We start from the raw sequence: 26303 nt of genomic DNA, 5'->3' as shown, positions 1-26303 counted from the left end.
TCAATATTTGCTGAGTATTCAAATACTCGAAGTAGATTAAAAATGGAATGGACTTGTCCGTTACATACCTGTACTGCTACCTGCTACCACATTTAATGCATAATGTTCTTCTGAAAGCTTTTTTGAATATTTACTTTAAAATCTTGATTTTTGACAGTTTTTACTTATGGTGCACTTTCTTCATGCACTAGTAAACATTGCTTAGTCTTGTCCTGCTACAGTTGCTGTAACTGTTTACTTTTGATGTCAACAAATGAAATAAATATCTAGAATTCTATAGTTGTCATAGTTGCCACATTATTAAACTGACACATCAGACACAATAATTAATAAAAGCTTGAATTCTACTTTCTGCAGTCTAATTTTATAGTGCTAGTATTTCATTGTTCTGGTTGGTTTTCTTGAGAAAACTAATATCAAAAGAAAGAACCAATATTATTTAATTCAATATTATTCAGGAATATTCTCTTTTTTATTTTGAATAATATTAAAATCAAAAAGATAATTTTTGTTAAATAATAATCCTTGTCACGACCAGTAGTTTTAGCCTTTGCAGATTTCTGTTGTAAATTAGTGGACCTTTTACCCAGGTTTGTCTGACTCAGTTACATTCTAAGATTCAGCACAATTAGTAAATGCTAACAACTTATGTAATCCCGTATCTGAGAGAAGCATATTGCATGGACAGTGCATCTTCGGGAAGTTTTCTTCCTCATAAATGATCATCAGAAATGCTTCGTCAGTCTTCGTTATGACAGTCTCAATTAAATTTATTAACTTGCAGCTCAACTCATAGACTGTTGAGGTCACGCTTTCAATTAACGTTTTCACTGAGAATTACTTCAAGTACACATTTTGCAAACACAGAAAGCTTTTATCAACACTGCAGTCGCTAATAAAACTTGTCAATAAATTTATGCTAATTTTCCTCTTACTCAATATATTAGAAAAGTTCCCAGTTGTAAAAATTCATGCTCATGCTAAAAAATGTTACAAATAAGGTGGAAAGAAGTCATTACTAGATCATTTCATAGTACTTCAGGTCTTCCTTCAATATAGACATTGAGGAGCTTATCTGCAGGTACCATCAATAACAAAATCGAATTATTGTTTTAGCTGCTAGCAGAACAATCCGTGGTCATACGTTTACATTCATATTGATTTCTGCCAAGTGGTTTAAAGTCCTTATTACAAATAGGATGCAGAATTTTAATAAATGAGTTTATCTCCTTAATGAAATACATACTTAATTTGGAGTGCTCTGTACAATGAAACCAATTCACATCTAATTAAATTTAAGGACTTCAAGTGTCAGGTATAGATGAATTACCTTTTTCATTCTAATTAAGTTTTGTAAATACTTAAGGCGTATTGTTGAAAATAGTTCTGAAAATCCTTAATTCTTCCTGGTTGCCCAACTCTCCACTTTAGCATGCAATTACCCGTCAAACTTCTTTTTAATCATCATCTTGCATCGTTTTTAGTTTCGTCCACAGTTGGCTAACTTGACCCTAATAACTAAGCATTAAGAATCCTGTTGTTACAGGGCCAGACATGCTACCCCAGCACATTAGAGAGCATAACCTTTCTGATCATCGACTCAACCGTGATAACTCTCTTTGTCTGATTTGTAATAAAACCAGTAAATTTATTTCTCATTTTGAGGATCTGTCCATGGTGTACTCACTCCTTTCTTAAACAGTCATATCACGCATATTTCCCTTCATTGCTTTCCCAATGTTCGTCACCAGATTTTTCATTGATTTGTCCTTTATTTATTTGGTTTAGCCCAACAGGTCTTATACTGCGTGAAGATTTTGCTTTCGATAACGAGCACCTTTAAGAGCTTTGGGATACAATATTTTCTGGGCGGATGTATTCATTTCAATTCTATCCATAAATGTTCTCCAGAAACTTTTTTTTTTACAAGAACTAGTAACTGCTGGGCACAGTATTACGTCCATATATATTATAATGGGTGACATCATTATTAAACTTTTAAAGCACCAAACATTGAACTAAAATTATTACTGAAATGCACAAAATGCAGAAATCTATCTTGACGTCAAAACGGATGAAAGACAAAATAATCCGATATCAGTAATGTACTCACCAGTGAACACTTTGTTTCTCATTAATTTGTAACTACAGTTTTCACTTTTGCTGTATTCAGTGAATAATATGTTTTCACGTTTATTCTTTCTGGGTGTATCAAGTCTATTTGATATTCAGTGCTGAAATATGCGGAATAAAGGCTAACTTCTTGAAGAAATAGAATATTTTAAGACCAACTAGTTGAAAAATAAAAAACAAGCGCACTTAACTTAAGAAGGATCACCATTGAAGAATTAAAGCTATTAAATACTTTTGATTTCATCAGAATGCTAACTTGTTACTCGTTACTTTACTAACTCTCTGTAATGTCATCGAAGTAGAAGAAAGCCCGTTTGATTTAAATTTGAAATTTGGTACAATTCCATTAAAAATTCAGTGAAGTGTTAGAATTTTATTCTGCTAAGCAAATTCAAATTGAATTTATTTTTTTCATTTTTGGTTTTCTGATTTTTGCTAAATTTCAAATTCTTTTTCAGCTTGCTAGTGGAGCTATAACACTGCAAGATCTATGTTTACTTCACTTCCATAACCAATTATGAGTTAGTGAAGATTGTTTGCCTCTATTTATTAAGTAGGTCTCTCAATGTTTAGCTTCCGAAACGTGCTGTTATGTTAAAAAAAAATCTTTACTTCAAACCATATAAATTATTAAGTCCTCAAAAAAAAAAAAAAAAAAAAAAAAAAAAGTCGAAGTTACAGAAATCTCGCCAAACTTGTTTTGAGCAATCCAAACCAATAATTAAAACTCTGAAAAGACCATAAGTTTTTTATCCAGGGTGTTCGAAACTGAACTATAAACAAGACATGACACGAAATTTATGAAATGATTTATAGCGAGTCAGGAGATTTCTACATCACCTTCACCAATAACTTTAAGCGTTAGTAATTCTAAACGTCCTGCTTTTTTTGTCTCCTTCTGAAGCAACTCTTCCACTAATCGATATGTGCCCGGATCAATCAGCCCAACCTGAAGCGATAGTTATGAAACAGTATAAACAATATAACTATTATAAATTAACTTGCTACTTAAAAGACTTGTGCAAAGAGAAGTGCTGCAATTTGAAAAACTGAATTCTGAACGCTTTACCATCTCAAGATTTCCTTGCTCCCAATCTTCAACTTCAATTTCGGTGAACATCCCTTTTAGTCGATCATGCATACGTTTAGCTTCTTTAGCTTCAACCGACACTCGAAGTCGCATCTCTGCTCGATCAATTTTCATTAACTCACGCAGTTTGGGAATTACTTCTAAGGCCTTAATATTGTAACTATAATTCGAAAAGATCAAACTATGCGCCTGGAAGTTGGGGCAAGCAAACGAAACCACTGAAGTTGAGCAAACGAAGTAGTTCCTAAAAACTTTCTAAGGTTTCCTTACTTGTTGCTTTACCGAACGATTGGGTTTCAGACTCAAATGTGTTTGATGCAAAGCATTTTCAATAACACTGCTAGAATAAGGACGTTTCGTATCCGGATTCACACACATGTTCGCTATTAAATTAGCAAGTTCTTTAAATGATGAATCAGACTGAGCCAGGCGTTCCTTCTCCGAAACTTGAAGATCACCTTTCTCTAAAATCTGAAATTGAAAAAAAAAGTAACAACTGTTCATGTCCAAAGATTTTCGACGTAGCACTTCAGGTTTATATGGAATGAAGAGAAGCTTAAATTTACATAACGATGCAATGATTTTGCAGGAGATGTTGCAAATACTACTGCAAGAACAGCAAAAGATCCAAAATTGAATGTTGAAAGAAGCAAAGACTTATATCTACATAACTTACGATTTTACATATTTCGAACTGGTTGTCTGTACCAAAAGCAGTGTTAAGTTCTTCGCGTTTCGCAACCTGTCCTTTGGATACATTAGTAAATACCGTTTCTGTCTGCAACACCTCATCGATGTCTTTCTCGCTGAAATTAAATTTCATTAAATTATTGAAGATGACATGTTAGCAAACACTACTTCTGACATGTTACATTACTTTGTTAAAACATGCGAGTGCTCGACGTCACACATTCGCTGTAATGGACCTTAACAAGTTGTTCCTTTCATCGTCATCCTTTCGAGAACAGCTTCGCTCACCAAAGTACTCACAAAGACTACCACATCCGTTTTTTTAACGAAATAATTCACGAACGTTTTATTCCTCCAGCTGATCACTTTATTTTTGTAACATGCAATTTCGAATCGTTTTCCGCACTTTTTCATCCGGACTACTGCTACATTGGTGAGCAGTTTAACATTCGTTGGAGTCTTGATTCGATTTGCCATTTTTGTTCGGCTACAAAGCAAGTGATGACAAGATCAGTAAATATCATATCCAAAAAAGGATATTCCTCACACTGTATAATATTTATCGGCATTTCATTAAAACTTTGATTTCATCCTTTTTTATTCAAACCAGACAGTCAATAAAGATAAGAATAGAGATAAACCATAAGAATGATGCAAATTTCGACCATCTATCAAATAGACAAATTTGTAAGCTTAACTTACAGCAGCACAAGAAAGTAACACTTCAGTTAAGGAAAACAAAACTCGAGAAATTCTAGTTTTTTTTTTTATATACGAAAAACACTTTGTTTTATAGTTGGTAATTGCATTAAAATTTAAGCAGAAATTATAAGATTCAGAAATAAAGGGATAAGATCAGACTTAATTTAATTCGACTGCTATGTTGGACGGAACGCGACTACTTCCTTTCCTCTCACTTCAAATCCTTGAATTTCATATAAGAATTCCTTAAATCAGTAAGATGGCCGTCAAAGAGATAAAAGACTCATTTCATTTCTCTTGTAAGAATTCATCCTTTCAATCATGAGGGGAAAGGAGAGGAGGAGAGGTGGAGAGAAGAGAGGAAAGAGAGGGAAAAGATGGGTATCATATTAGGCAATTCCTCTTAACCTGTCTATGTAAATTTATAGAAAATGTGTGTGACATTGTCAAGGGAGAGACGACAGAGAAAGAGAGAAGGAGAAGGATCAAAGGGGTTGAATAGGTTTGAGAAGCTTGATGACGAGAAAGATGAACAGAGTAGATTGTAGGAAATAAGAAAGGTTGACGAAGTTTGGAAAATATAATATTTTAGAGTGAGCGAAAAGATGATAAGGGAAAATTTTGCTTTGAGCGAGGAGTGGGTCAAAGGGAGCTATGAGAACTGTGCTATGGAATATTGCGGAGTTCTTGAGGGTTATGTTAGTTAGGACAATTGTGTAGTGTTTTGGAAGTGAACAATCAAGTGTGTTTCTTTTTTATGTTGCTACAGTAGCAGTAATGTTAATAGTTGTATTACTTTTAAGGTATGGCAAGTTTCTTCCTATGTTACGAATGTGGTACAACGTTCAGTGTGAGGAACGACTTCGATGAGCACATTTTAGTACACCAAGCAGTGTCTCTGTGCTATCAGATTTATGAGTTCGACAAAGGAGGGCCGTCTGTTGTTAAGGTTTCATTTTTTCGTTATTATCAAAGAAACTCTTTCATCTTTCGTTCTTTATAACAACATTACTAGCTATGTTTGGTTTTTCACTTCATTCAAAACATCACTGATAAAATGGTTGTCATATTGCAGGCTAAGTTGGAAAACCAACACACATCTTTCAAAGAGAGCTATAAACCACAAGCTGTTAAGTTATTGACAACATTTCGCAAAACATCTGACTGCTCTCAGAAAAATGTACGAAAAATAACAACAACGAAACGGAAATTAATGGGTCTTTCTTTTTCTCCTGATAGTCCATCTAAAGTACCTTGCTTGAAACAAAAGAAGAACTCCCAGAATGATATAAAAATTACCAAGGGGAACAAAACACAAGATAATTCAGCTGTTATTGCCACTGTTGGCTCACAACTCATTCATCTACAGGTGGATAGAGAACATTCTAAAATGGGATTAGATGGTGAGTTCCTTCAAATTTGGAGGGAAAACTTAACATGTTTTTCAGAACTTATCTAGAAATTCGAAATTCTATTTAAACAACATGGAAATACTATATATTGACTTCTACTGTTGATATTTACGAATTTTTAGTTCAGGGTTATTCCACTTCTAGAACCAAACAGCTGAGAAAAACCAGTTCAATAGATGTTTTAGTGACACTTTCTGCGGACGTTTCTGGAGCAACTCATACTGATTTAATGGAAGATCAAGTGACAAGTCCACTGAAGCTTGCTGAACTACCAAAAACTGATATGACCGTAGCAACGTCAACAAAATCATCAGGAGTAATCATTCCTTCATCGCCTTCTACATCTACAACGTCGGCAAGTGCTCCAGCGCTCCCAAAATGTTTGAACTGTGATTATCGAAGTAGTCAAGGGACAGATATGGTCGAACATGGTATTTTCATTTTTTTCTTAACTGAAGATTGTTCTTTAGCGTAAGAAATGTTTTAACATATGTATCGAGCTTCAACTTTCATCTTGTCAAAATTTGACTTTTATACCTACGATGGCAAGGATGCACTCAACGTAATTGATGAATACTTATATACTTATAAATCAGTCGGTTTGCCAGTTTTCGATGCAAGTGTATTTCCCAGCTGTTTGGAATTTGACGAACAACAGTTGGATGTTTTTGAACTTTTTCCTTTTTTGTAGTATGGAAGTTTGTAAGAAAGATTACATTGCAGTCGTTCGGGTACATAAAACGTCTATCACAAGCCTTGAAAGAGTAGATTTCGTGGATGGGAAATGGTCGGAGGCGGTGAAGCTTGAACCGAGACAGGTATGCCACATTTGCGTATTCCAAATGGATCAGAGCCTGTTGATTGCTTTCAGTTTCTTTCTTTATGAAATCTTTTTAATTTTGTTAATTTTTAATATTAATTGTCTTTAGAGATGTTGACTGCCTTTTAATGCAGGGTATCTCTTTAAATGCTAAACTACTGCATTTCATATTTCACTACGTTATAATATAAAGATAGAGCAATGTGTGCCTGTAAAACATTGTATGTCAAATAATTATATGATACTGAAGAAATTATTATGAGCTATGGCGGTAATTTTAGCAGTGTGCTTACTGTGTTCGAACGTTCCGAGACGTGACAGATTACTTCCTACATGTGATAATCTGCCATAAAAGAAATTTATTATCACCAGGCGTCAGTAAATATAACTGTATCGTTTACCTTGCTCATCCTGGCATGCCCACACATATGGTTCGTATTTTTATGAAAAGACCGTAAGTCGAGAAACACTGATAGTTTTTTTCGTGAGCAGATAAATTTATAGTTCACAAGAAATCTGGATAAAAGAGATTTTCGAAATGCTTTGTCAAAATGTCGTTCTTTATTTTCCGAGGATGTTACTAATTTTCCAGTGGATTTCCTGCTCACATACTACTAAGTGCAGGGATGATTTTGTTTTCTACATTGTAATTGAATTTAGCACTGTTAAACTCATCTATATTAGTATTTTATAATTGAAACAAAACGAAGTTGGTATTTCAGCATAAGAATCTTTAGAGAATTTTCATTTTTTGAAGATTTATGCACATGAAGACTTGTACGCAATTTTCGTGATTGTACATTTTTGTTCCAACTAGTTGGCAGAATTGATATCAAATAAATGCTTTAAATATTTGGCACATATCAGGTGTTTTCCATTTTAAAAATGGGTTAAATCATAACTGTATCCACCTTACAAATGTTTCTTAATGATTGCCTTTGCTATTGTTTTTGTAAAAATTTCTTTTCCATATTTTCAACTGGCATTGGTGATTGGCACCGCTATTTTCTAATTCTTTATCATTCATTCTAATATGATTTTTAAGAGAACTGAGAACTGCTCAAATTTTGTTTCAGATGGGATACATAACAAAATAGAAATTTATATCATCAGATGTGCGAACCCTCGATTGTGCAACTGTTGCAAATGATGAAGTTTGCTTAAGTTGGTCATTTGCTCGATCATTTGAAATGAAAACAGATGGGTTATTTGCATTTACCCATACTGTCTCCATTCCGTAAAAAACATTCTCAGAAGTTGCGGTGTAGTGTTTTCATGCATGGTCGAGGCAAAAGTTCTGTTAGAATCAAATCTCAAAATGCTAAATGAAAAAAGGATGCGGGTTATATTTTCTATACATTTAGTAGAAATCCCTACCCAAAGATATGATTAAATCACAGACAGAAAAGTGATATCGCTTAGATTACCACATTTTCTTTTAAATTAGGACATATAGCACGTGAAAGGTCCAAAAACTACCGAGAATATTTATAAAAGAGCAATAGAAGTTCTTTTACGAAAACTCCAGCATCAATCTTGATTTAAAAATAGCGAATGGAATGGAGAGTCGGAAAATGGTGTGGATGACAGCGAAATTTGTGGGAGAAGAAGAGCATTGCGTTACTATGCTGCGATGTTACTAATGAATTTTAATATCTAATCACAAAAGGCAATCGAATATTCCTTATCCTCTTTCGATTCCATTGACATTATAGCAGATCAACGCTACCTCAGTTGCATTCGCGTCATTTCATTAAATCTAAAGAATAGTGCAGCATCTCGCGAAGCGGATGAAAGTGTGACATCTCACTGCATTCTGTCTCCTAGATGATAACAAGACTAAGGCGTGATACCGAAGGAATAAATGAGTGGCGATAGCTATCAAAAGACTCTTATGCAGTGCGACACCGTTAAAGTGCATACGACTGTTGCAGCTGCAGCTGCATGAATCTACCTCAAGTGTGTCTGTAAAAAATGGGCCATAAAAGGGTAGGACTAATGTGATATGTTTTATCACGCTAGTCTAAACTCTCTTTCTTCTATTTTCCCACACAGTGACATGTATGACACGCAGATAACTATGAGTTGGTTCGAATCTGTCGTACCTTGGTAATATCAGCATGGGAAATGGTGGAGAGCGAGAAGCTCCGGAAAGCTGTTGTCCGATCTTCCTATTCTGTTCAACTAGTTTATTGCATGGTTTCCATTTCTTCTGCTTGCTCTTCTGGGCCTTGTTAGATCTCAACAGATGACTTCGTCTCACTGCGTTTTGTTTCCTATTCTACTTCGAATTGTCACCAACCAGTCTTAGCTTAACGTTCACAAATGTGTCGTCTTGTTCTTCCGTTTTGCACTCAGTCAACGTTCTTTCTCTTCATCTCTCATATGCTGATGTTGCATCACGATTGTACGCAGACTTTATTTGAAGCGGAAGAGATGTCTGCAATTTCAGCTGCAGATTTCTTTGTCAAAGCTTTGCAAGTATTCATTCACAAATACCACGCCATCATGTTGTTATATGTCGCAGATTCAGTGTGATGTTCATCTCTCGTGATGTGTTCTTCCCCTACTCTGTTGTAGGTCCATGTATGTATGTTTACTGCAGTCCTTCCTTTCTACTGTATCGGATTTCTAACATAATAACGGTTATAGTTCAGTTCAAGTAAGCTATTCAAGTCAAGAAATCTGACAAGTTCGGAGGGATACATCTTACTATTCCCGACAGAACGAATTGAAATATGTAGCCATATAGCTGCTTATTATCCTTGATGATTTCTTATCAGCTTAATCCTTTTTTATGTTATATTTCAGCTTACAGTTCGTTTATCATTGTTTTAATGCATGAGGTTGTAGTACTTTATTATGGATGGAATTTTTTTTTTTTAGGTTGCTGCGGTGGGTCAACTCATTTTTGGTTTGTCACTTTGGCTACAACCTTATTGTCTCGGTCATGGCGAATCCGGTGCCGAATCCTGCTGAATGTGGCATACAGGTTAAGTTTTTGAAAGTGAAGTTAGAAATTAGTCATTGGTGTCAGTTGTTTCGTTGAATAGTACAGTAACTCAGGATTATTATTGTAGATACCTTGTTTAGAATCTCATTATAGGTGTTTTGCCGTGTCCGTCCTCTCAATAGCATGGAAGAAAAAGGTGATTCGAAGTTTGTCCCGAAATTTTCATCTGATTCACAGGAAGCAATATCAGTTGCGGTACGATTTTTGATCATATTGCAAACATATTTGTGGCTAGATTTCTCTCATTTCTATCAATTTACTTTCAATTAAATTAATCAGTAACACAACGTTTCTGCCTTACCACACTGGTAACTCATTCTTTTTTATTTATTATTTATTTATTTTTTGTATCTTCTTTAGTTTATAGTTCCCGATTTGCACAAAAGGGATCTTTGTAAATTTATTTATGGCCAGAAAAGTCTGAGAAATTTATTGATTTACAGGGTAAAGTTTATGTATTTGACAAAGTATTCAAGCCTACTTCCACACAAGAGGAAGTTTACATGGGTGCAGCCTATCATATCGTACAGGACGTCCTTTCTGGTTACAATGGCACTGTATTTGCTTATGGACAAACATCATCTGGAAAGACTCATACGATGGAGGTAATTTGTTATTCACTTAAAGAGATGATTTTGTACTAGTTTTATGCTTTTTCATTTTCTGAAATGTCTACTGAATAAAATTATTGGTATTGTTTTCTTGGTGTTCAGTTTTCATAAATGAATTTGAGAGCTTGGGGGATATAAAAGTATGAAATAAGGTTTAACATTTAAACAAAGTTTCACGATTTTTAAGGGTGTTTTCGGTGATTCCGATATGCAGGGTATAATACCACGTATTGTGCAAGATATATTCAATCATATTTATAATATGGATGTTGATCTCGAATTCCATATTAAAGTTTCATATTTTGAGATTTACAACGAAAAGATTCGTGATTTGCTCGACGGTATGTCAAGATCTGTTCCTTTATAAAATTTTCTTACTCGTTATATAGACCTGTTAAGTAATCTTGGAAATATTTCAGAAATATTCAAATTTATATTTAGGAAAACATGAATCTGAATTACCCTACCGTTTTTGTTTTTAATTTCTGAAAAAATTTCAAGAATATATTTCATTCTTCAGTGAAATTTTAGTAACAAAGATGAACCTTGCAATTCATGAAGATAAAAATCGAGTACCATATGTGAAGGGGGCCACAGAACGATTTGTTTCTAGTCCAGAAGAAGTCATGGCTTGCATTGATGAAGGAAAAAATAATAGGCATGTGGCGGTGACAAGTGAGCATCCTTTTTGGTTCTCTGATTTCTATTTAGTAGTATTATGGCTGATTTAGTATTGTCACATGTTTATTATTTGAGAAGTATGATGAAAATTTCTTCATGTAAAATACTGAACTCATTTTGCATCGCGAAGACGATACATTTGTGAACAAAAATGTATCATCATGTTGCTTTATTTCAACTTTAGTTGGAAGGATCTGTGAAATTCCAGTGGTTTTTAGTGAATAGCATACATGTGGTAACTTCTTTGAGTGGAACCAATTTTTATAGATATGAATGAACACAGCTCGAGGAGTCACAGCGTATTTTTAATACAAGTAAAACAAGAAAATACGGCGACTCAAAAAAAATTAACTGGAAAGCTGTATCTTGTTGACCTTGCTGGAAGTGAAAAAGTAAGATATTTAGCTTTTGTCTTTTTTTGGACACTTCATCATTTCGGGTCTCTTCATTTTTTATGCGTTCATGTTTAGGTCAGTAAGACAGGCGCTGAAGGTACAGTATTGGAAGAAGCAAAAAATATTAACAAATCCTTATCAGCACTTGGAAATGTAATAGCCGCATTGGCTGAAGGAACGGTATATAACTTTTTTCATTCTGTAATCTGTATTCGGACTGTTTCCTTAATAATATTCAATTCGCATTTCTGTTCTAAATTTTGAAGGCGAAACTTCTGAAATTGTTTTATTTTAGAAAGGACATGTACCGTATCGGGATAGCAAACTAACTCGAATTTTGCAAGAATCACTGGGTGGTAATTCAAGGACAACAATTGTAATTTGCTGTTCTCCGGCATCTGTTAATGAAGCGGAAACAAAGAGCACGTTGATGTTCGGGCAGCGAGCTAAAACAATCAAAAATGTTGTTATAGTGAATGAAGAGTTAACAGCGGAAGAATGGAAACGACGTTATGAACGTGAAAAAGAGAAGGTCATTTTTTTTAAAAGAACTGTTGCTTTACTGTTTATACTATACATACAAAAATCAAAATGTAGAAAAAAAAATCTGGACTGAATACTTTGGCGATCAAAATTGCCGACCAAAAAATTAAGAATTTGATGATCCTAAATAACTAAACTTCAGCAGTTCCACATAAAACAAATGAAATACCAGTAAACACCAAATAATAGACAATAAAATCGCATAAAAAAATCAATATCTTTTAAAATATTATCCAAAAATTAAACTAAATAACCACAATATAAAAGTAATTTTTAAAAAGCTAAAAAAATGAAAATTATTAGGTAAAATAAAAAAAAAAAAAAAAAAAAAAAACCAACATATATGTAAACGAAAACGAGTGTAAACTCTATGACAAAAAAAGGATGAAATAAATAAAATGAAGGAAATCTTATACCGAAAAACAAACTTTTTTCAAGGATTTGCATCTGCCCCAAAAAAGTAGCATAGTAAAAAAGTAGTTTTCATGTCTCGTTCCAATTATTTTTTTGCTGCCGTGCGTCATTCATATGGATTTTAGTTTGTATGGATTTAATTCAGAGAATAATTCAAATTATAAATCAACATTAAATTGCAGTCAACCATTCCAAATCTTTTGATATCAAATATCTACGGCTACTTTGCTTCTTGCGTCTACAGGTCTCTTAATTTTTAGTTTCTTATTTAAATTATGTTTTTGTTGCAGGTGACTAGGCTAAAACAACAACTGGTGGCGGCAGAAGCAGAACTGAATCGATGGAGGAAAGGGGAAAAAGTGCCTGAAGCAGACTGGGTTAGCTTGCTTGAAGGCGCTGCTATGAATCTGCAACTTCCATCTGGAGTAGAATGTAGGTTATCGGTTATTTATAATACGCTCTCATCTTCTGTGCTAAAATCTGACGGCATCATTAAATCTGTGGTTTATTTATATCTTACCACCGTTTATAATCTTCTTTCAAAACTTTCAAGGCTTATTAAGGTGTTAAGACTTTTTCACGTTCTTCTTCTTAAAATGAAACTAAATTTTAGCACTGTCACCATCTGTTAGTGACTCAGTGCTCGGTTCACTTGACAGATCGATTTCGGTTGCTCCAGTACCATTACTAACGTCAGCAATTGGTGCAATTACCGATGCCGATCGAAAGAAGTATGAAGAAGAACGATCAGTACTGTATCAACAAGTCGGAATTTTTTTATTTAAGATTGAAACTTAAATAATTGTTTGTTTCTAGTTTGTAAAATCCCTTAACTATTTGATTTGTTATATTCCTCTGTTTTTGTTATAATGTTGTCTATGAAATATGGGGAAATGGAATTTTTGTTAGCCATTCACATTTTTACGCAGATTTTCCATTTCAGTTGAACTATTGATTTCAAAAGCGAATGTTCTCAGTTTTTATTCGTCTTATCTGAACTGCACTTCTTTAATTCTTTGAAATATTAGACATGTTAGTTTATATACATTGTGTTTGCAGCTGGATGAAAAAGATGATGAAATTACTTTGCATTCTCAACTCGCTGAGCGTCTCAAACAGCAAATGAATGAGCAGGCTAGTTTTTCTTTTTTTATGAGATAATAGTGCAGTAATATTTATTCGAGCTTCCTTGATATAATGAGAGCTTTGAGTGAAGTCATCATTTTTCATTTTAAGGAAGAATTGATTAGGCAGATCAAGCTCGATTATGAGAATGCTCAGGCGGAAGTGAGTCGTATCCAGAGTGAAAATGAAGCTTCAAAAGAAGAATCAAAGGAAGTGCTGACTGCTTTGGAAGAACTTGCAATGAATTACGATATAAAAACACAGGAAGCAGAGCAGAAAACTCGAGAAAATGAACAACTCTGTGTAAGTGTTCCTTTGTGTAAGTGCCAAAAATTTATTTCTTGTTACATTAGTAATTGATGCTATGACGCGATTTCAGGATGAGCTATCAAAGAAAAATGTAAAAGTCGTAGAATTGACTACGGAACTGGAAACACTGCGTGAAAATTGTGCAGCACAGAAAAAGCGCATCACTGATGCGATGCAATCAATGCTGAGAGATTTGTCAGAAGTTGGTAGCAGTTATGCAAATGCAGCTAAGGTTTGAAAGTTACATAACAGTGACCTTGCTTTTCGAATTTAATTTATAAAATTTTATAGTGGTTAGTTTTATAATTTACATTTCATTTCAGTTTAATGCAGAGAATGGAATTGAGAGACCATATGATGAAGAACTGTTCGCACATGCACGAATCTGCATATCAAAATTAAGCACTGATTTCAAATCAACACTTCAAGTATCTTTTTGCTCTTTTTTATTTGTTATACTTTCTGTTGTTGTAGGGAGTGTCTAAAATTTTGAAAATTTCTCAGTAAAACCATTTTAGAGATATAGTAATGGAAATTAAGCTTTAAGATTTGTTACTGTTGGGAATCATGTTTTGTTTCAGAAAATGTCAAGCTTAGAGTCGGGTTCTGGCGATGTAACACAGAGACTTGAAACCACCGAAAAGGACTTAGCTGATTGTCGATTACTTCTGCAACAAAATGAAGCGAAAAATAAATCATTGCAGGAAACAATTACAGTACAGGAAAAAGTGAAACGTCAACTTGAGGAGCAAGTAAAATGCCTTAATTTCAAAAATCATTCCAACTTCTGAAATTCCTGAAATGTTATTAACAATGTTTTTTCACTTTGCATAATGAATGTTTGAGAAGGAAATTAAGGAACACTGGTTTAATTTGGCTTGAAATTTTTGTTTGTTTTGTTTTCGCGTTTTACGTTATTTTAGGTAGACATGTTGAATGAAAAATTAGCTGCCGTAGGTGGTGAAGCTGTACAAATAAGCGATGAAGCAAAAGAGCAGCATGCCAAACAAGTTGCTGCACTAAGAGATGAAATAGCCGAGAAAAGCCGTAAAATTGAGGATTTAACTGTCAGTAGATTTCTTTGCTTTACTTTCATTTATATTTGTATATCTAATCAGTCGAATGTACATGGTTGATTGGTCCGTTTCAGGCATCATTGCAAGATTTACAAGTCGCTAAGAATCAGTTGCAAGCAGATTACGAAAAACTGAAAATGGATGAACATGAACAAGAAAGACGCATTAAAGAATTGTCTGGTTTGTCCGAAAAACGGGAGCAGGCGAAAAGTGATCTGAAAGGCATCGTTTTTTGATTTTAATATTCCTGCCGAAGATTTGAATTTGTAATAAAAGAAGAAACCGTCCAATATTTGGGATGATTTGCTCAAATGTTTTTGAAGAAGTGCAGTTTTGTCATTTTTAGGATTGGAGGAAACAGTTTCGAAAGAACTGCAAACGTTGCACAATCTTCGTAAAATGTTTGTGCAGGATATTGGACAGAGAATTAAACGAGCACCTACAGGCACGGAACCAAATGAAGACGAGTATATGTCTTCGCCGGCTCAAAAACAGAAGATCGCTTTCTTAGAGAACAATTTAGACCAGCTAACCAAAGTTCACAAACAGGTTGATGAATTTCACTGTTTAGTTACCGTTTAATCTGAATTTTATGATTTAATTAAGAAATAAGAAGAAAAAATCTTATCATCACTTATTGTAATTCCGATTGAATTCTGTATTTGCTGGTTCCAGCGGCCAAACTTATTTTTGCTCACATAAACTCGAAATCAAAGGAAAATTTTTAAGCTTGTGCGCGACAATGCTGACCTACGTTGTGAATTACCAAAAATGGAAAAACGACTCCGTGCTGCTATGGATCGTGTGAAAAGTTTAGAAACAGCGCTGAAAGAAACAAAGGAAAATGCTATGCGGGATAGAAAAAAGTTAGTAACTAATAGATGTTTGTGGACAGAGATATCTTTGTAAAAGTTACAAGAGCTTATATTTTTAGGTACCAACATGAAGTTGAAAGAATCAAAGAAGCTGTACGTCAAAGAAATCTTGCTAGACGAGGTCTTACTGCCCCTCAGATTGGTTAGTCTTTTATATGTTTCATTATTCAGTAGTAAAATTGATTCAATGAAATCTTATAATTATGTTTCAGCGAAACCAATTCGTCCTGGACAACACTATTCACCATTGGGTACGACAATGTCGGTGTTGACTTCAGCGCAGAGTTCCATACGAGGAGCGAGTCAGTCAGTAAATGCCGGTTCGGTGAATAATGGTATGTTTGATGGTAAATACAGATACCTGGTATTGCACGTGAGTAAACTCAGTAACATCAAAAAAAAACCTAATAAATTGAATCGGTCTTCGTCGTGATTTTGCATTGTCATTTATGTGGGTTTGTTAGGTCTTCATTATAGTTTTTCCATTATTGTTAAAGTAAAACAATATATCTCAAGCTTTCTTTGGTAAGATAATTTGCCTATAAAAAGGTGAAGGATTGTCTGCTTTACTTATATTTGTATAATATAGAATTTCTCAACCTGAATCTTCTTGAGTAAGTTAAAGAATGATCATTTATTTATTACTACTTCATTTATTGGTATTTTTAGCTGCTTGAAAAGCATACATCCACGATATGGTTTATTTCTAATGAAATAATTGCTGTGAAATACATCTACATATTGTCTACATAATGGAACAAGAGTAAATTTGGTGAAAGAACTTATGTGATATATACTGTTAGCTTTTCCTTTCTTTGCAGTTTTTTGTTTATGATCCTTATGAATTTCCTGTGCTGAATTTTATAAAACTTTTGCATGATTTCGACCATTTTGCTTCAATTTTATGATTCTGAAATTTAATGTACTTCATTAAGGATTCATCAAATTTTGAGAAGTATCAGGTTATCACTTTATGATTACTATTTAAATTGAAGTGCTTTGACTTTTCATGATTTATTTGCTGATTAAACTTCTGATAATTCCTTGATGTTAATGAGGGAAAAGTTATCAACTATACAAATCAACAAAATTGCCGTAATGAATTTAAAAAAAAAAAAATGAATTCTTCGATTAATAATGAATTTTTCCTTTTATATGATCAGCTTCTGTGATGCCTCTTTCACCTTCTGGATTGATCGTTTGTGAGCGATGCAACAGTAAGGCTCTAAGGGATTTCTTATTAGTAATTCGCTTGATTGATGTATTATTTGTGTTTCTTTAGTCACTTGTCACAGTGTGATGCTTTCTCAAGTAACCTTTTCTGTATCTGAAACTTCTAATTTAAAGTTTGCTTCTGACTTTACCCATACTCGCCTCTACTGCAATCTCAACTTTTTAATCTCATACACATTTTCGGATATATTTTTATCAGTGTTCGGAAATTGTCTTATTGCTCTACAATTATCTATTAACACGATAAAGGTGGTTCAAATGTCGTACTTGTAAATGTTGCTTATTTTCACCACGGTTGTGTTGATGTTCGCTTTTCATATTTGTTTCCTCCAGCTTAATTTTATTTCGTTTTATTCTTTGTTAACTCTGATCGGAAAAAGAAGTTGGTTCTACTACCAATAAATTTACGTTTTTCTGAATGAAATCCGTTGTGTTTATAATTAAGTCACTCACTGTATTATTTGGAAATAAACTGAGATTGGCTGTTATGCCGTATAACAGCTGTTAAGCAAGGAAATTATCAACGCTTTTCTTGATGCATGTGATTTTTCGCTGAAAATATTTGGGTTAGTTGATCCTTTGCTTGACAGTTCATTAACCAATAAAGATAGTTTGGAATATGTCATTTGGATAAACTAGGGAGTGATTCTTAAAGGGGTAAGATTTAGCAGTGGAATACCTCAAGTTGGTCCACTATATTCCAGTAGTGAGTGGTGGTCGGGAAGGAATGTCCCATGAAGAAAGCGCACAGATGAATGGTATGAAGAAACAAGGTGAGTATCTTGATGGCGATTCTAAAAAGACGGGAAGAAACAGTAGTGATAATGCGGAGGAAACCTCAAATAAACTACGAATAAATGATGGTGGCGGCAATGGAGCAGGAAAAGGAGAGTCAGTCGAAAGAAATGATGATGAAGGAAAAGAGCTTGCTCGAGAGGATATCTGCAGGTTAGCTTATAGCATTTTATTAGAAGGTTTGAGTTGTGTCCATAAAGATAATGATTGGAGAGAAGTTGGAAGATATAGTAATGAACATAAAACAACTGTGAGATATCTATATATTATATATCTTCGTATTTAATAGTGGATATTCTTCAGCTTCTTAACTTCTTAATTACAGAGATTTCTTGAATAATATGTGCAATCGTGGCTCAAGATGTAAATTTTATCATCCTCCGAGTATTATTCGACAACGGGCTTCACAGCAAACACCGGAAGGCATCGAATATCGGTTTTGCATTGACTATCAGGTAAATCATTACTTGATGTTGATATGGAAGCGACCTTAGAGTCAATTTGTTTAATATTTATTGATAAATGTATGGATCCTTAAAGTAGTAAGGATACTGGATGAAATTAGCTATTAAATTCGAGCCATGCGTTTATTGTGAAGGAGTAGCTGTCATGATAGTTGGAAAATGAAATATTTTGCAGGATAGTTCGTTTTCGAGCCGAAATCCAGATCATAGAGTAGGCAAAGGAAGCACTCAAAAAGTTAATGCAGCGATGTGAAATTTCAGAATCGTGGCTGCCATCGCGATAATTGCCGCTATATTCATGCGCATCGGGAGGATGTCGACCGTTACAAAATGACAGGGGAGGTGACTCTTAATTTAGCGCGCGAAATTGCTGCGGTTTATAATTGCGACACTATCAATGCGATACCATTTTGTAAAGAATATCAAACAGGCTCATGCTCACGCGGTGGACAGCGGTGCCGCTACTGGCATATTAACGTTGAGGAAGAGCGTGAGCGACGCCGCCGGATACCACGCAGCATGCCAGCTTCTGTATTGTCACCCTTAGCGCGAGGATCAAGCCTAGCATTATCTTACTTTGCTTACCCCAGTCGTCGTCCCCATCCATATGGAATTACTGATGCATATGCTAAGCGTGCGCGTTACGACTTGGATGATGACTACATGCGCGATCTGGAACGTAGAAATGCAGAGTTAAGTAAAGAAGTTGAGGGGCTTAAACGTGAGCTCACGCGTGAGCGTGAACGATATAGCGATCTCTACGCGTTATTTCGCCAACGTACTACCATTACAACAGCACAACAAGATCCCGCTAATGCTATTCCTGTCGCCACAGCGTATTACCAAGTTGCATCATCAACAGGATGGACAGATACACAATGGACTCATTGATTTCAACTCTGCTTTCCCTATTTATTCATGATTTTTCTTACTCTATCTTGAATTCAGGTTAACCCTCGTGCGATTCTTTTTTATAAACGCACTTGAAATCCGGTGAGTACAGCTATTTATCCCTTCTGTTTTGTTCTCAAAAGAGAGTATCGATACTTACAGATGTTCTTTGCATGAGGAAGTATTTTTGTAATTGTAAATTATGTATGTGATACAGAACAGGTACTCGGTACTATTTTCTGAGTAATGTTTTGGATGAGCGAAGAAGAAATTGTACATTTCCTATTTTGTTTTGAATCAAATCCATGCTTTAAAGTATCAGTCTTTGACTTCTTGGAAGAAGATATGAAAGAAAAATAGGCTCAACTCCCAAATTATGTAGTGTTACCCCAGGTGAGAAATAAAAGTTCTGAAAGAGGATGTAACGATTATTCTTGTTTTTTGCACCTGCTTTACATCTGTGAAGCATTGAATTTTCATTTGTTTTACAGACCTCGTAGTGATAGTGTATGTAAAGATCAGTTACAAACAGGGCACGTGCTGTGCTGCTGCGTTTTTGTCGTAGTCTATTTTGGACCACATTAGAAGAGTAATGTGCGGCAAGCACCTTCGTTTTTAATTACACTTGGCATACTTTTTGGTCCTTTTTTCAGTTGTTGTGCTTTATTCTGAGCTATACTTTCCAGTTTGCTGCGCGCATTCTTTCCATTAAAATTCAAACTTTCCACATGTTTCTGCATTTTCGCCGAAAATTGCAAGCGAATTTAATAAATTGTTTAAACATAACGTAGTAAAACATTATGCGTTGTGCTTAATTGCTGCAAGTAAGTCATACGCTTCAATTATATTTGTGAGCTATGATTTAATAACTAATGACAAACTAAGAATCTTGATATGGGTAGATTGGTATTGTGATTAATTTAGCTTTATCAAGTTTCGGCCGCTAAAATTGCAACAGTAAAGGATCTACGTGTACAGTCAAGAAACTCAAAAATGTTGGAATCAGTTGCTAGTCTTTGAGTCTTAATCAATTTGAATCAAGTTGTTCATAATCAATAGTAGTCTTGAAGGAAGACTGTGAGTGATTGCAAGTTTTTCTCGCCAAATTCCAGGAAATATTTTGGGTGCACCATTATCTGGTGCACAGTATTCTTTATTTTCATCTAGACAAATGGAATATTTGTGGGAAGATATTGTGCAGCGAGTGATTGTGCGCATAATCCAATGATAGTCTGTAGTTCGGTATGTTCTTGTTTTCAGTCCAAAAGTAAGTAGCATAAAGAAGATCCAAGAAGAGATTTTATGATTTATAGGTTAAATAATTTAATAGTTTTATCATTTGCATGATTATAAGTTAACAAAGGGAATTCACTACTCCTCTCTGTTTTACTCAGTTACCACATAAAATATGCCAAGGAACAAACGAGAATAGGATGCTTCAGTTTTTCTTATTAACTTCCCCTTTACTTATATTTTGTTGAGGAATCGTATAAATCAATTGATAAATTGAATTTGATTTTATTTTAAATCTGATATTACAAATTTTATTTTATTTTGCAATTGGCATCAAGTGCAGAAAACATTTATTATGTTTAGATTTAATTAAAAGTATGTGCTGTAGCGTAAGTCTTATGATCTTTACTGAAATAATTATGCATTGGAACTCTTAAAAATACATGCAATATCAATTATTCGCTATGATTTGTTTCACATTAACTAATTTCGATATTGCTTTGTTATCTTGGTGTTTGTTGATTGATTACTTTTCGTGTAACGTGCTGATCATTTGATTTGTATTTACGAACTAAAAGACTGATTTCATGTTGCTTTTTTTATAGATGTCGTGCTTTCTGAAACCTGTCGATTATAACGATAGTGAAGATAAATCTCGCTTAGTTAAAGCGAGACCAGTTGATCCGAAGTTCGCTCGGAAATTAGGCAGTTATGCCGCTGGCAAAGATTTTGTTACTGGAAGCGTGCAGAGAAGTATTGATCCTTAATCGTTATTAATTTAAAGTCAAATATTGATTTTTGCCTTCCTAGTTTAAAAAAATTTTCCCAAGAACTCCAAAATTTTTGCAGTATTGGTATGGAGCATGAAATAAGTAGCTTCTTTGTGGAATTTGCATTCTGCGTTCAGAATGCAAAATCGTTTTTTTTTTTTTTTTGTATTAAGAGTATTATAAATATTTTTTTTTTTCTGTAATTTCATTAATATTTAGAAAGTAATGTAAAAATGGAGAACGATCCAAATGCTGGCGAAATAAGGGAAGAAAAAACTGGATTAGAACAGCGCAATAAACTTGGTGCAAAGATATTAAAAGCGAAGCTACAAGGAAAAGTAGTATGTTCTTTTAAAAACGCATTGTTTTTACACAAGAACAATTTCAGGCAAATATAATATCTCCGCAATCTCCAGAACTTAGGAAATTGGTCATTATTCAGCGAAACATCTAAAAATTTTGCAGTCTCTGGTAGAAAAGTTGGAGAAACAGTTGCAGGCTTTAACAGAAGATGGACCAGACCATTCTTCGACTTCTAAAATACTCTTTAGAACTGATGGAGGTGATGTGCGGATACCTATTACTATGAAACTAAAAAGAAAGGTTGTCTTTCAACTTTTTTTAATAGATTAATAAAATAGATAAAAATTCGATGAATTGACTTATATTTTTAGGTGACATAAGTAAAAATTAGTTTTTATATCAGCGATTTCATCATGCTTTTTAACTTATACAAATAGTAAATGTAGGTAATTTGTTGGCTATGTTCTCTTTTTTTTTTTTTTGTCGACAATTTTACAGTTGAACTGAAAATGATATTTGATAAGACATTAACATACAATATACATTCAGGATTTAAAAAGTCGTGGCAAAATTGCAGCAACTTATCATGCCGATCAAAGTATCCATGATATGGTAGCTGAAGAAAAAGAAACAACATCTGCTGGTCATATTTTTAACGCCTTTAAGGTCAATCCTAATTAACGAATTTTGATACTACTCATTTTCTATTGGATTTGTGTATAAATGATAATTTTTATGCTTCTTTTTTAATATGCAGGCCGCAGCGAAACATCGAATGGAAGAAGAGTGGGTCATTGATGATGCAGTGATGAGCATAAAGCGATCACGGATGGGAGAAGAGAAAGAGCAAAAGAGGAACCGAAACAGTCTAATAAGAGGTAAGCTTATTTTTGCTTTTTCTCTAGTATTATAGAATCTACGAATATTATTGATGATGACTCAACGCCTTTGTAATTATTATTTCCCATCGTTGAACTGCACCGATTGATTCATTTAAGCAGAACATATGTTCTTTTACAACGATTATTATTCTTAAAAATATATTTTTAAATAGATTTCACAGTGTTCAACATATTTTGATATAGATTTCACAGTTTCACAGTTGATGTACTATTTGTGAAATGAAATGTTTCAGTGAAGATTTTGGACAGATAATCATCAGTATGTTGTAATAGAGATAATAGGCATAAATTATAACTAATATGAATATGCAAAATCCGTAGATGAAGGCGCTTAAATCTCCACAGCTATTAGCTATGACAAAAGAAATTGGGCGGAATCAGGATCTAGGAGAGGGAGAGAAGAAAACGCTATGGATGAGTACCTGAATGAAAAAGGACCGGAAAGCTATTTTTGTTACTAGTACAGAAACACCAGTTTCGTGTATTTTAAGTGCGAATTTGGTGTTAAAAGCTTAAGTTTTTTTCTAACTACAGTGTTGAAGGCATTTAAGTGAACAGAATAAGGTTAAAAAATTAATTTTATATGCATTTAGAAAGAAGAACTACGTCTTATTATCTCTTGTAAATTTTTATGTTAGAAACAAAATAGTGCACTTTATGGAGTCTGAAAATGTATCTTGATTCGATATTTTTAAACTATGGATATTAAGAATGGTAAGATTCATATTAGTTTAGAAAAGCAGTAGCTTTGATCAATTATTTTTATGGTAAAATTCATAGATCTGGCGAACATGTTAATACACATAAAAATATATCCTTTCATCGAGAAAGTTTGGATATTTCGAAATTCTCAATTTTGCCTCCTTAACGTCACCGTAATCCTTGATTCTAACGTTTAGCATCATTGTCGATATTGGTCCACTTGTTCTGACAATTTCTTTAGAATTGTTATCGAATCATCCTTCGGTCTTTCCGACTGGTTTTCTTCTATAGTTTAGCGAGATATTTTTTCAATTTATTTTATGCCTGTCATTTTGCTGAATTTGAGTTTGAGTTAAAATAATTTAACGTAAACTGAATAATGTTAAAGAGAAGATTTATATAAACTTCAACTTTCAATAAGCTACGATAAACTTCATACTTCTAATAATGTATAGAGCACTCTGCAAAAGATTATCTTTTTATAAATAAATAAAAAAAATTGTAGTACACATGATTTATTTTAATTAATTAAATTAAGTCTAATAAAACAGATTGTTTTCGAAATTGCCCATTTATTCATCACCCGTCAATTAACTGTCTAATATGATTAACCTCTTACCAAATCCAGAAAAACAAGTTAACAGTGTTCATGGATATCAGCTTTTATCTGTTAAGAGGTGTATTTTCTGCATTACTGCAGATTGATATTAGAAATTAATTAATGGTGCTTTGTGAAGATAGAATTCCGTAATTAAAGTTAAGGATTTTTTATAGCGAATCATTGGCTGCTGCAGGGGTTTTGGCTATTTTTCATAAGGTATTGTTGTGACTTCTGAACATTTTTTAAAATCAAATTTCTTCAAATGAATTGGAAGATTGTGATCAGAAGATCTCTTTATCTCTCTTTTTTGCTCCTTTTTTTATCTTGGTTTGAATATCTTATTGTAAAATATCAGCAATACTAGCTGAACAGGCTAGAGGGATGGAATTAATCATCATTATTTCTTAATCATTAGTTTATTAGGTCGGAGATCCTCTACTCCATTCATCTTTTCGTTTAAATTTCGACAACTTAACCAATTGGTTAATGTCTGGAAGAAGAAGAATATTTGGGAAGATTAAGATGAATGAGCCTGGATGAAATACTGTTCTAGATTCCTGATGTCTTAATCACATCTCTACTATACCATGTTTTTCCTTTTACATTAGTTGAAACCAAAGGATAAAATTTTGACGTGATTTTTTGTTTTCCGATATTCTTTTACTCTGTATCAGTTTCCTAATCCTAATATTAAATTAATTAACTTACCAACGTCATCAACAATATCATTCCCTGCTCGACACTGAATATTTTCAAAATAAGCAGCTTGTTTATATGGTCGCATGAGTTTGGGATTATCCAGCTGAGATTCACTTAACAATTCACAAAAACCATTCCTCTAAAAAATTTCCTTGCTGTTGGCTAAAACGTGATTAATAAAAAGATGAAAAAAAAAAAAGAAAAAAAATCACCAATCACATCCAATTTTTGTATTTGAAAACTTGCGAATATAAGTAAGTTATTTATGATTGTTCATTTTGAAATTAATGACTTATCTGCGAAAACAAGTCAGTAGATTTTTTGAATCTCGACTGCTTTATTTTATGTAAACTTGAAGAATTTACTGCTGGAGCTTGCCTGAAACGCCATAGGTGCGAAGAAATTAACTGCAACACATTTCGAATGTTTGATGCAGTTATCCAAACATTCCACATGCTTCAAGACACCGATGGATGTGATCATTGGTCCGAAATATGCATATTCCGGTATTGCTTCACTTTCCAGTCCATCTGGACATTCTGCAATCAAGAACATTTTATCCCTGCTGAACTTTAGATCCGTAAGTTCGAAAATATCCTCTATCAAAAATTCAGGAAATTATAAGATTATATGGAACTTTAATCTTGTAATTTAGAAATAAAATGAAGGACATTGGAAACAAACATTTGAAAACAAATAATTAACTATATGTCTCAGTGTTGTATTTTATTGGACGAGGGGCACATGAGACTGTGTTGCAATTAAATAATCAAAAATAGGACTAACTTCTGATTTCTGATTTTTCTAATTGATTCCAGTTAATTCTCACAGTCCTTATTAGAATGGTCTTTAATTACCTACAGAGCTAGGTGACTAACCGGGAATATCATAAATAACATCATGAAATGGCGGTGATCGAATAGTATTCATGTATGCTCTTGAATCGCCAAACCATTCGGTGGTAGCCCAAGTAAATACCGGAATGCCAGCAATCAAAAACAGGACTAAGTTCTGATGAGGCCGAATTGGATGTCTACCGGTAGCTGTGCAGTGCCGCCACAACATTTTCTCGGTTAATGAGAATTGAATGTCAAATTCAGGAACTAATAGAACGGACCGCTACTGCCATAAATTCCACTTCTCAACAAACGTTCTTTTCGCTATATTACTACAGATGATGTCAATTTTAATGGTGATGAAAATAACAATATTGATATTGGTGACCGTGATCGTCTTTCCCATTCCTTTTCTTTCATGTCAATTTTTCATGCTATGATCTCTCATCATGAACTATTTTCATTTTTCCCTATTCTTCCCTCCTTCTCTCCTTTCAGTTGCACTCGTTCAAAACTGTCGCTGAGTTTACATATTTATGTGTAGTACGTAGCACTCGTCTGCTCTCAATGTCTCAAGAAGACATTAGGAAAGTTTTTGCGCTAGGGAGCGTGGCTAACTTTTAACTGTATCGATTTTGAAATAATTGAATTGGTAGCTACCGATAATAATGAATGTACCAGTAATAATGTTAAGAACAAATTTTCATGAGCTGAGATGGCGCTAACTGAATCCATTCTACGGGATTTTCTGTCAACCTTATAAAAGATCATTAAACAATCACACAGAGTTCGTTATCAGATATCTCACTAATACTTGCCATTACTTTTTTGTGTTTTTTGTGCTTCTGTGCTGAAAGTTGCAACTTTTACCTTTATTATCATATTTTAGTGGATTTTGAGAAATAATTTTTTTTTTTTTTTAATGACAGTACTGATAACATTAGCGGTTACAAGAAAGATAAATTATAATAAATGATAGTAGCGA

The 26303-nt window shown here is 33.8% G+C and overlaps 6 protein-coding genes across 8 annotated transcripts; 4 read left to right on the top strand and 2 right to left on the bottom strand.

Annotated features, from left to right (window-relative positions):
• Positions 1-2953: 2953 nt before the first annotated feature.
• Positions 2954-4390, bottom strand: Bma-sbds-1 (Uncharacterized protein; the record flags this gene model as incomplete). The annotated part of the gene is made up of 5 exons (XM_001900315.1): positions 2954-3082; positions 3203-3370; positions 3494-3694; positions 3900-4029; positions 4257-4390. 5 exons carry the CDS (start codon positions 4388-4390, stop codon positions 2954-2956), a joined length of 762 nt encoding a protein of 253 aa, XP_001900350.1.
• Positions 4391-5420: 1030 nt separating this feature from the next.
• On the top strand, positions 5421-7305 carry Bm16924 (Uncharacterized protein; the record flags this gene model as incomplete). Its single annotated transcript, XM_001900316.2, has 5 exons — positions 5421-5564; positions 5691-6018; positions 6213-6458; positions 6751-6845; positions 7129-7305. 5 exons carry the CDS (start codon positions 5421-5423, stop codon positions 7303-7305), a joined length of 990 nt encoding a protein of 329 aa, XP_001900351.2.
• Positions 7306-9797: 2492 nt separating this feature from the next.
• On the top strand, positions 9798-16566 carry Bma-unc-116 (Uncharacterized protein; the record flags this gene model as incomplete). Its single annotated transcript, XM_001900317.2, has 22 exons — positions 9798-9839; positions 9954-10055; positions 10304-10465; positions 10659-10812; positions 11003-11146; positions 11420-11544; positions 11623-11727; positions 11843-12079; positions 12795-12936; positions 13118-13269; positions 13564-13638; positions 13741-13932; positions 14009-14170; positions 14262-14366; positions 14520-14690; positions 14862-15005; positions 15089-15236; positions 15361-15563; positions 15744-15880; positions 15949-16031; positions 16102-16224; positions 16559-16566. The coding sequence occupies 22 exons, from the start codon at positions 9798-9800 to the stop codon at positions 16564-16566; spliced, it is 2916 nt and encodes a 971-aa protein (XP_001900352.2).
• Positions 16567-17849: 1283 nt separating this feature from the next.
• Bm6772 (Uncharacterized protein) lies at positions 17850-19272 on the top strand (the record flags this gene model as incomplete). Its single annotated transcript, XM_001900318.1, has 3 exons — positions 17850-18070; positions 18243-18372; positions 18643-19272. 3 exons carry the CDS (start codon positions 17850-17852, stop codon positions 19270-19272), a joined length of 981 nt encoding a protein of 326 aa, XP_001900353.1.
• Positions 19273-21110: 1838 nt separating this feature from the next.
• Bm10685 (Uncharacterized protein) lies at positions 21111-22491 on the top strand (the record flags this gene model as incomplete). Of its 2 annotated transcripts, none has more annotated exons than XM_043076947.1 (5): positions 21111-21258; positions 21495-21616; positions 21774-21878; positions 22128-22244; positions 22336-22491. In XM_043076947.1, the coding sequence occupies 5 exons, from the start codon at positions 21111-21113 to the stop codon at positions 22489-22491; spliced, it is 648 nt and encodes a 215-aa protein (XP_042932881.1). The 2 variants fall into 2 exon arrangements, with proteins under 2 accessions (XP_042932881.1, XP_001900354.2); XM_001900319.2 differs by having other exon boundaries at positions 21741-21878.
• An 890-nt stretch (positions 22492-23381) lies between these two features.
• Positions 23382-25547, bottom strand: Bm1777 (Uncharacterized protein; the record flags this gene model as incomplete). Of its 2 annotated transcripts, XM_043076945.1 has the most annotated exons (4): positions 23382-23467; positions 24492-24621; positions 24861-25021; positions 25361-25547. In XM_043076945.1, the coding sequence occupies 4 exons, from the start codon at positions 25545-25547 to the stop codon at positions 23382-23384; spliced, it is 564 nt and encodes a 187-aa protein (XP_042932879.1). The 2 variants fall into 2 exon arrangements, with proteins under 2 accessions (XP_042932879.1, XP_042932880.1); XM_043076946.1 differs by lacking the exon at positions 25361-25547 and having other exon boundaries at positions 24861-24965.
• Between the last annotated feature and the right edge of the window lie 756 nt (positions 25548-26303).

Source organism: Brugia malayi (genome assembly GCF_000002995.4).
Source record: "Brugia malayi strain FR3 genome assembly, contig: Bm_v4_Chr1_scaffold_001, whole genome shotgun sequence".
Classification (NCBI taxonomy): domain Eukaryota; kingdom Metazoa; phylum Nematoda; class Chromadorea; order Rhabditida; family Onchocercidae; genus Brugia; species Brugia malayi.
The sequence above is the reverse complement of the archived record's forward strand: the minus strand, read 5'-3'. Positions and strand labels throughout refer to the sequence as shown.